We start from the raw sequence: 10,761 nt of genomic DNA on the forward strand, positions 1-10,761 counted from the left end.
CGCTTAGGCGATGACCTTTTTTTCTTCAATTGTCGCTTGAGCGATAGTCCCTCGCTTGGGCGAGGGACATATAGGAATTTCAACATTTTTATCTCCATTTGTCGCTTGAGCGATAGTCTCCTCGCTTGGGTGAGGGACATCCTTCCTACTTGGCGAGGCTATGGCTCAGACGAGAGATGCAGTGTTCAAAAGCCCCAAACTTCTCCTTTTTCTTGTTTCTTATTCTGCAATTGACATAAACACATGTAAGTTCCTAAACAAACCAAAATTAACTAAGTTCCTGAAAGTTCTACACAATTTGCATCATGACTACACACTAAGTGCCCCAAAATCTTATATTTTTTATTCACAAAATGACAATTAACAATAGGTGACACATCGCCATGCAATTTACTATAAATAGAGGGTGTCCCTTAGAGGAAGTATCGTCTTTTCATATTCTCTTGCATCTTAAATATTCACTCACACTCATAAGCATATGAACTCTAACATTCATTACTAGCATTTACTCCACTCCACCTTCATTCATTCTTCACTAACTCTCCATAAACTCATACTGACTTAAGCTTTAGAGAACCTTTTCAGGTACCTCCACCAGCGCGTCCAAGTATAATCTTAGTCAACCCCTAAAAGCAAGCTACTCAACCATACTCCCGTTCCAACCATACCAAACCTGCAGATGTAATATCTATGTATAAAATAAATTTAATTAAAGTGTGTAATAACTAATATCTATACATAAATTTTATATATATATATATATATAATATTCATTCTGTAAAGATTTATACATACATGTTATATGATTTATATTTCATATATATTACTTTTTTGAAAAATCAATAAAAATTAAAAATGAATGATAGGTAATACAGTGACAACACATGATACTTATATATTACTGATACATATATATTTTTCTATTAATTAAATCAAATGGTAGATCATATCTTTTACCCTAGATTAAGTTACACTTAATCTCATTCATTCATTTTTTTAAATCTAACGTACCAAAGGTAACTAATTACTTTAAGTTTCACTCATGTATATTAACTTGGATGTAAACGAATTTCTCTTAAGCTCTTAATCTAAAACATGAGAGAGTAGAGCCAGACTCCTCATCAGTAATGGAGAGGACAATGAAGTGAAAATACACATGAAAACCAAAAGACAAATATATTTTTATCCCTTTGACTTACACCGATTCAAGAGAGTAGGGTTGGAACATTGTTTATCAATCAATTTATATACAGTCAAAGCAACCGAGGTGGACCCTTTCGCATATGTATATATCTACTTATATACAAATTAAATTATATTAGTTACACTCAATATCATCTGTTTATTTTTTAAATTTAACAGACCACAAGGGTGAGTGAAAGAGGTGATGAGAGAGAAAAAGAGAAAAAGAGAAATTTTAAATAACTTTTAAGTTTCACCCATATGGTCTATTAGATTTGAAAAAATGAATGGATGTGATCGAATGTAACTAGTGTAATTTAATTTGAGTGTATCAAATATATGAAAATTAGGTTATATTTTATTGCTCAATTTTTTTTGCAAATTTGGTAGAAATGATTAAAGAGTGGGATCCACTTACTCTTAGAGTAAGTTAAAAAAAAACTTACTCCATATCTTAGGTTTACTCACTAATTCAAATAATTGGATTTTCCTAAAATTGATGGCTAGAATATGGAAAAACTTAGAGAAAGTGACTCCCCTCCTACTATTAAAATAGTTATTAATCCAAGATGAATTGTTGTAATAAATGTTATGAAAATCGAACTAGACATCAAACCGAAAAAGTTCTCATAATAAGTTTAACCAGTTTAAATGGTTAAACTATTCAGTCACACCGATCAATTTTATATATAATTAATAATTTTTAGAGTAAAATAAAGATACATTAATTTGTATATTATTTAGACTTGTCTACACAATATATCATGTTTTGTTTAACTTAATTGCATTTATCACATTTTTTGTTTAAAATATTACACTTATTTCTTATACAAGGGTGGTTAGTGTAATGAAAGTACAAAACTAAGGGAAGTTTGTGTAAGTTTAGAAAAGTGAGGGGTGGTTTGTGTAATTTCATTAAAACTCAGGGGGTGTCAGTGTAATTTACTCTAATTTTTATATATAAATGTATAACTATGTTTAAATGCAAAATATATATAATTAATAATTAGGTATAATTATATTGTAGTATATTCTACTTTTTAAAATTTTAAGTTGAGTTTAACACGATGAGACCTGAATTTCTCTAGTTTAAAGTCGTCCAACTTTTATCCTGTTAAGATGACAAACCAAAACCGTTTATAAGTTTGGGGAAGGATTGGGCCGGTAGGCATGTTCGGTGCTATTCTCACTAGAGTGATTGTAATTAGGGATGACAATGAACCGAATCAACTCGGTATTCGTTCAAAAATTGATTCGTTATTTAACTTGATAAACTTGGTTCATGAACCAAATGAGCCGAACTTGAGCTAAAAATTGAGATCGTTAAATAAACGAGCCGAACTTGAGTTGAATATAATTCGACTCATTAGTACATGAACTGACTTAATATTTTTATATATATATATATAAACTAATTTTTATATTTATTATGACTTAAACATTATTTTTATATTTACTAGTGTGTACATGTACTTCGTGCCTGCAAGTTAATATTGTATGATACTATGTATTTAATTTTTATATATTTCATTTTTTATAATTAGAATATATTTGTTGTATTCAGTGTACTTTATATTATAATTTTTATGTGTTTATGATAATATTTAGTTTAAGATGAGAAATGTGGTTAATGTGTTGGTGGTGGTTAATTAGAATTATATGGTTTTTTGTAAAAATTAAATAACATGAATGGCAAAATAGGAAATGAAAATTATACCATGATAGAAATTACACCAAATTTTGACTTTATATATAGTATTGATTGTTGGTATATATAAACAAGATTATATTTATATATTATATAAATCTTTTTAATATTTTTCAAATTTTAATTAGTTATTTAAGTTAAATAACCATTCTAGCTGAATCTCAATCTCGAACGGTTAGCGAACTTAACGGAGTGTCATAAAATCAACCAGGTTAGCTATTGGATTATTCCCATTTATTATCAGAATAAATCTTTCCATCCTTCGCCACTGACAGAACAGAGTTAGTGGCCATGGAAGGTGGTGCACCTCGTAACAGGAACCCTTCTTCTCATTCTGTTTCCACCTCTTTCTCTCAATCATCGCGTTCTAATGCAACCCATCAATCCAAAGTTTCAACCTTTGCTCAAATTGAAAGAAGAGGAAGAGCTTCATCTTCTTCTACCTCGTATTCCAACATCAACACACAACACTATGCAGATGCAGATTCAGATTCGAATTTTGTTCCTTTAGTTGGAACCTGTCCTTATATGTGTCCAGGTATTAATTAATCACAATTGTTATAATTAACTCACAAATTATAATATATTTCCTTCAAATTTAGGTTTATGTTAAAAGGGCAGTAGAAGTAGTAGTATAAGTGTAGAGTATAAGATGTGTGCATTGACAGTGTAAAGATTTATACACAGTCACATCCATCATTCATTTGCATTACTTTTATTTAAAAATCAATGATGAATGATACAGTAACATTGTAAAAAATCTTTACAATGTCAGAGTATATATCTTTTTCTCATAAGTGTAACAGCAATATAAACGTATGCTATGTGTGTATTGGTATAGCAGCTTAGTTTTTTGTTGATTTGTGGTGCTGGGCTTCTTAACTAGCTATCAAAATGGTTAGGAAATAAATCAAATTAATAAAAAAAGGTTTGAGATTTGAAGTTAATGGATAATATTAACAAACTCCTCATTATCAAGTTAGAGAAATTATATCCTATGAATGAAAACAATATCCAACTTCTTAGGCTATTTCAGCTCTTAAACATTAGAAGTTATGATATCAGCACTTGAATTTTGCTCGTCTATAATGGGTCGTTTACCTTTGTCGCTGATAATTTGCATTGCCAGTCTACATTCTCCTCTTTGTTTGAAGCCATTTTTTGTATAAAATATTTTATATAATAAATGTTTCTAGTGTTGCTATTGTATAGTAAAATTTCTTAGGTTTCTAGTGCATTTATAGTATAGCGAAATTTCTTAGTTCAATTTTATTGTCGTGGCCTATTTCAGCTTTGTCAATTCAGGTGAGCTTATACTTTTCATGTCAAGACACTTTAAGTTGCTTTTCATTATTCTTCATAAGGAGTTTATATAAAACATATCTACCTAAAACTTCTATTATCAAAGATTTTAAATCTGTCTACAGAAGGGGAGAGGATCCAGCGCGAGAATCTGCGAGATTTGGCAGTCTTTGAGAGGCTAAATGGTAATCCTAGAAAATCATCTCCGGGCCTTGCAGTAAAAAAGGTATGGCCAATCTGTTCTCCTATTCTATCTCGTTTTTATCTTGTTAAGTACAATCAATTGTTATAAGTTGAAACTTGAAATTGGAGTGTATTGCTAAGTATGTTTAATTGTATTATCTGATACAACTATACTTTGGCTACTGATCCTTGATGGGGTTAATAGCTTAAATGTACCATTTAAACTTCATTATTGAAATTGATGCTGATACAGAGACAGACTAGAGTCTAGATTGATAAATATACAAATCAATGTAAACTGGTATTGATTGATTGATGATTTTTACAATCTTATTTTCTTACTTTGTAGTATTTTGTGTAGAATTTCTTCTTGCATGAATAAGGCTATGAACCAGAGGTTAAGTAAGTATATAATCTTGGAGATGAGTGATAAACAAGAAAGCCTGATGGGGTTTCCCTTGGGATTTGCATTAGTTCCTTCTCATTAATTTTAGAGGTATTGGTTTCTGTGAAGATGCTAAAATTCTTTGGTACAGTGCTATGTTCTGTGTTTTGGTGCTTATGGTTGGAAGGAATGCTAGAATCTTCAAGGAAACTTCCTCTGTGTATAACATTTGGGATAGGTTCATTTTGTTGGCCTGTTTATGGTGTTCAGACCATGATTTCTTTAGAGGGGTTTCTTTGTCAGATATGCGGAGCAATTGGCCTACTTTGCTATGTGATACAATATCTTAGCTCCTAACTGTTACAATATCATGTGCATTGTGCTTTTAGCTTTTTGGCTGATTGTGATGTACTTATATATCCATATAAGTTTTCTGGTGGAGGATGTCATATCCTCGTTTCTTGTAATCCTCTTCCTTCCTTAATGAATTTCTTTTTTCTTTCAACAAAGGGAAAGCCTGATGGAGATTTGCAAAACACATTTCCAATTAGGTAAAAGGTTTGTTGATAAAGAGGGTGGATCATGGATAAACCCTAACTTTGGTGAATGAATCAGTGAAATACACTATCCTCGATACCTTATTTAAGTTACTGATAGTATGACAGTACAAGGTAGTACTAGAGTTCAGAAATAAGTGTACATAAAAAGGGAAATAAAGAAACTATGCCATACATATTTCCATAAGGTTAACCAAACTCAGAATTGTCATCAATTTAGTTAGTGTTTGGACACTTTGACAAAACATTTACTAGTCATTGAACATGCAAGTGACATTTTTATATGGTCCTCCTCTTTGCTAATAATATACTAGCTTTGCATCTTATCATCTTCCTTTTTTAATCAGTTTTGCAGAACTATATCCAGCAAATGTGCGTCTGATGTGAGGCCTCTTCCTGTACTGGAAGATACTTTAAAATACCTTTTGAGTTTCCTGGAATCTAAAGAGAAACCCTTTGAAGTAGTTCATGACTTTGTCTTTGATAGGACCAGGTCCATACGCCAAGATCTTACAATGCAGAATATTGTAAACACGAAGGCAATCTACATGTATGAGGGGATGGTATATTTTTCTCTTTTTTAGTTTATTCTTTTATCATATTTGTATTTGGGATGCTTTTCAGCATCTTTTCATTATTCTTTTATCATCTATTTGTGATACTTTTCTTCTTCATAAACCTCGTGAAGATTCAAAGCTCCCTATAATCAAGTCCTTTAATTGGACTACAGTTAGTGAGGTACATAATTGAATTAATTCTAATGACAAATTGCAGGTTTATAGATCACATAAGTCTCTTTCCTCTGATATGTGAGTAATGTCAAATGTGTGGTGTTTTTTAGAATTTGTTTCAACTGTTCTTACATTGCTCATTTGTAATTTTTATGGCACTCTTTGTTTAGCATTATCGGTGAATGTTGGGTATGTCCTAGGTCCCTGGACCCATTTTGATGGTTACTTTCATGGCTTTGGTAGAACCAAAGAGGCTAAATTGTGCAAAGTATGCTACAACATGGTGTGTTGGTTAGAGCGGAACTCTATTTTTAAGGAGGTTTCTTCTGTACATGAATTCATTTGGGAAAAGATTAGGCAGCTGACATGTGTTTCCATATCGTACTGGGGTGGTGTTTTCCTCAATTTATCTTCTGTCAATACATAGATGTGCCCTTTCTGTACACATTCAAGCTGGATACTGATATCATTTCCAGTGGACAAGTGACCGACCTTTAACATGGCCTGAGATGGGCTGCAGTGGTCATATAGTATAGCATGCTTATTACATGGGCTTACATTTATGCTCTTAGGACATGATAAATATTTCCTCTCACAGACATCAAAGCTATGGGATTCAGATAATGAGCTGTTCAATATATTTAACCATGCAGGTGAAATTTCACGTTGTATCACATCACAAGCTAAGGCATTCCATGAGTGATCCAAACATCGCATCGATGCATCATCTCAATATGGAACAGCTCACAAAGACGTTGGCATCTCTATTTAGTCTGTATGAGGCAAATCGAAATTCAAATTATGTACATGAGAATGAAGCTGAGTTCCATTCGTTAAATGTGCTTCTTCATCTTGGTTCTTACAGCAAACCAATGGTTAATCTCTACATCGTTGGTGTGATTAATTGTTTTCTCTTTCCACTGTTAACCTTAACCTTGTTGGGTCTTAACTTTTAATGTAATGTAGCTATTTTTTATCCACAGGGGGAGCCACTTTCTTTGTGGTTTAGTCGTTTATCTCCTCTAGTATTGAAGTCAAAAGAAATGCGTTTTGCTCGGAGAATCTTAAGGTAACCTTTGTCCTAATCATTGACTTTCTTTTGTTATTTTAAATGGAAATAGATTTTTGTCTGTTTTCTATTGAGCCATTTTCTCATAATAATATCTGTAAATGTATGTCACTTTCTAATACTCTTTTCTCTTGACAGATCTTTTCGACTTGGTAATTACAAGGATTTCTTCTGCACAGCAGCTGCTCAGGCATCATATCTGCAGTATTGCATTATGGAGCCTTATATCAATGAAGTAATTACAATAACTAGAGAGTGCATTCTTTTCTTCTTATTCAAAAAAATATTTATTTATGTCTTATTTTTGGGTTTGATCTGATGCATGCCCGTTTGCCACATGCTTATTATTTTTTATACTGATTCTTATTTTTACCATAAGTCGAAGCATCTTTTTCTAGGCTTATTTAAGAATAATCCACAAAGGGATAGCTAATTACGGCTGAACTACTATGAGCTATATGTAATAGATGAAGTGCAGGGGAAAGACGCCGACTTTGATTTCAGAATCATCATTGTCTTACCAAAACTTTACCCCTCAGCATCTTCTTATTTCTCCTACATTCCAACTAAATCTCAAACAGTACATAACATCTAAAAAAATTCAAACCAGATTGTGCACATGCAAAATTGCGACAGCAATTATTTGTGTTTGATTTATTTCGTTGTGCATATATACCCTCGCATAGCACTCCATGATTGAAGCATCTACTGTTTTAGCAGTTTTTTTCACAAAAAATACTTCAGAAAATAAAATCCAGCACTGATAACACCTCATCGGAAAATTTCACCTTTTATTTATAGTTCTGATTTCTGAAGTGGTCTACATCCTTTCTTGTCTTTCACAATAGCTAGATTTCATCTGAAGCATCAGGAAGCAAGATACAACAACCAAGCCTTGTCCCCACTAATTGGAATCAACTATACGGATTTATGGGTACCATTGGGGTTCTATAAGAAAGATAGTTTTTCAATAAATCATTGAATCCATTTAGATGGAGGTCTTTTTCAATAGTTTCTCTTATAAATTGTTCGCTCTTCTTCTGCCTTTGTTGTGCTTTATGTCCAAACTCTACATGGCCTTGTCCCACTAAGAGTAGGAGGGTTTTAAGAGTCAAAGCCTACATAAAACTTTGTCAAATTTGTACATAGAAAGAAGTAGAAATGAAATATTATTAAGTACATAGAAAGAAAGAACTGCCTTAATGTTCAGTTGTTCATTCAAAGAAGTGTATTCTTGTTTACAGAGGACTACAGAGGTTTGTTAACTTGTTACAGGCATATGTTGTGGCAACTCAGGCAACATTTCAGTAGTTATTTTCTACATGGAATAATGATGACTAAACTTAACAAGTAGTTTACTAGTTTTACCTGTTTCTCTTAGAAAATTATCATATTGGTCTCGAGAGTCCAATTCTTTTGTATGTAAATATCAATGCTTTTCATAATTTCATTTCTATATTAATGACATGGGTTTTGCTCATATTTTTTTATTGTAAAAGGTTCGTGCACTGGCTTTATCATGCATAAATTTTGGTGGCTACAAGCTTCATCCATATCCTCTTTTCGAGCTTTCAAAACAACTGATGATAAAGGTATGATTTTGCTGTTTGCTTTGGGGTAAGCAGAAACACCTAAACATGCACATGGGCACCGTGAGGATTATTAACCACTGTATTTAAAGTCAATCTTGAGTAAGTTGATTGTTATGTCCCACATTGAACAAATATGGAGGCTTAGTGTGGGACTTAGGTCACGAGGCTTGTCTTTCGGGATGACTCTCCTCGTATGCTTAAGTCGTACCTTCATGGTGAGATTTATGAATCAAACAGTGAATATTTTGAAATGCTCTTCCCTAACATTGTATTCTAATGGTGTGTTTGGGTAAAAATTTGAGTTCTTATTCAATAAGCTATTTTGAGCTACACTAAAAAACCAACCCAATGCACAGGGTTCCCATCTAGTGGAGTCTGGGAATTGTAAATATATGCAGTCTTACCCCTGCAAGTGAAGAGGTTGTTTTCAGATTTTGAACTAAGCTAAAAATACCTTGTTTTCTTAAGCTTCTTAGTCAAGCTTATCAAAATAAAGCTAAAAAGAACACAGGAAAGTACAAACTATTTTCATAAGCTGAAATAAGCTCTCTATAACTTATTCCAAACACTCTCTAAATTGTTAAATTAGCTGTGTTATTATTATGTCAGTGTTCTATTTTGCAAGCACATTCCCGCAATATTTTATTTTCAACTATATGACAGGAATCAGATTTGGAAACCTTTTGCAAATCTTGCGGTCTCGAGACTTGTACAGATGAATCTGGAAATAAGTTACTTCCTACAAAGCAAGATACCTTCAGTCACCCCAAAGGTGGGTTCCAGATTTATAGTTTCTTGGGGTTTCAAGAATATGAAAGTCAATTTTAGTGTTTGCAGTTATTTGTATGTATGCATATTGAGAAATTGGAAATAGGGTCCGAACCCAGGTGCTCACGTTTCATGACCCGCAACTCTACCAACTGAGCTGACTGAAGTGATTATGTAAACACTTTTGAGTTTAGATTTGATAAGCTACTAATGTAAAACTTGTTGCACTTCTTCTGTTGCATGGTTTACTGATAGTGTGATAGGAATGACTAGGTGCATGATAGAGCTATGAAGTGAATGAGAATGTATTAGATACATAAGCATTGGAGTTTATTCCACCAGATGCAAGACTCAAACTTAAAGTATAATTTTTACTGCCTGTTTTGAATATGTTGTACTAATAATTCAGGATTTGGATAATATAAAGTGTGATTTTATTTAAAGTGATTGGCTAAGGGTTTATCTATCTTTAAGATTTTGACATAATCTACTAAATCAACATTATCCTCACTTTAAAGGATGTAATTCCAAAATTAAAATCACTGTTCAATGTTCATTATTCCTGTTGGATGGAAGAAACACTGTTTGGATGTATTAAATGGAATGAATGAATGATAGAGGATAAAGCAATGTTCCATTATTTGGGAGTTTTTTTTAGCAAATACAATAATTGTAATGCAAAGGGAACCATTCCCCATAAAAACCCAAAATCCACACCTCCCAAATTGAGTGAAACTATTAAAATGTGAACTCTTTATATTTGATTTCATACCATCCTCCTCTAAACAGTGGGAAGGTGACTGCTCTTTCATTCTTCTGTTTCTCTTCCATGATTTATGCTCTTTCATTCTTCTGTTTCTCTTCCATGATTTATGATAAATGATTATAACGTTGTTTGATGCATGTAGTCGACTTTTATTAGTATTGTAATCTCCAAATTCTCAAACATAACATAAAGGCAAATTGTAAAATATCCACTTCCTTATAATTTTTGTTCTTGCATTCAAGAAAATAACAAGTTTTATCTTTCGATTTATTCAAGGAAATGCAGTGAAGATTTATCATTAATCAACCCTACTTAACCATATATTTTACTTTTAAAATAATTGTTATGAGAATAAAATATTTTTAATAATGTGGTAACACATAATAAAATAATAGTATAAAACCTTTGACTAAATTACACTAACAACATCTGAGTTTTAAGTAAAATTGCACAAGCCATCCAAACCTTTTTTAAAACCGCACAAATCACCCCTAATTGTATATATATATATATATATA

General features: G+C 32.2%; 1 protein-coding gene across 1 annotated transcript; it reads left to right on the forward strand.

Moving 5' to 3' along the window:
- On the forward strand, window positions 3,117-9,958 carry LOC109325851 (SAC3 family protein C). The gene is made up of 8 exons (XM_019558448.1): window positions 3,117-3,428; window positions 4,318-4,418; window positions 5,665-5,880; window positions 6,702-6,923; window positions 7,032-7,117; window positions 7,256-7,352; window positions 8,617-8,709; window positions 9,373-9,958. The coding sequence occupies exons 1-8, from the start codon at window positions 3,182-3,184 to the stop codon at window positions 9,535-9,537; spliced, it is 1,227 nt and encodes a 408-aa protein (XP_019413993.1). The 5' UTR covers window positions 3,117-3,181; the 3' UTR covers window positions 9,538-9,958.

This window comes from Lupinus angustifolius, chromosome LG13 (genome assembly GCF_001865875.1).
Source record: "Lupinus angustifolius cultivar Tanjil chromosome LG13, LupAngTanjil_v1.0, whole genome shotgun sequence".
NCBI lineage: Eukaryota > Viridiplantae > Streptophyta > Magnoliopsida > Fabales > Fabaceae > Lupinus > Lupinus angustifolius.

What these genes read in the sequence shown, in the direction of transcription:
- LOC109325851 (XM_019558448.1), top strand. Translation starts at nt 3,182, where the DNA reads ATGGAAGGTGGTGCACCTCGTAACAGGAACCCTTCTTCTCATTCTGTT. An exon ending in CGGGCCTTGCAGTAAAAAAG is followed by an intron (nt 4,419 to 5,664) that starts GTATGGCCAATC and finishes TTTTTTAATCAG; the next exon opens with TTTTGCAGAACTATATCCAG. An exon ending in TTTGCTCGGAGAATCTTAAG is followed by an intron (nt 7,118 to 7,255) that starts GTAACCTTTGTC and finishes TTCTCTTGACAG; the next exon opens with ATCTTTTCGACTTGGTAATT.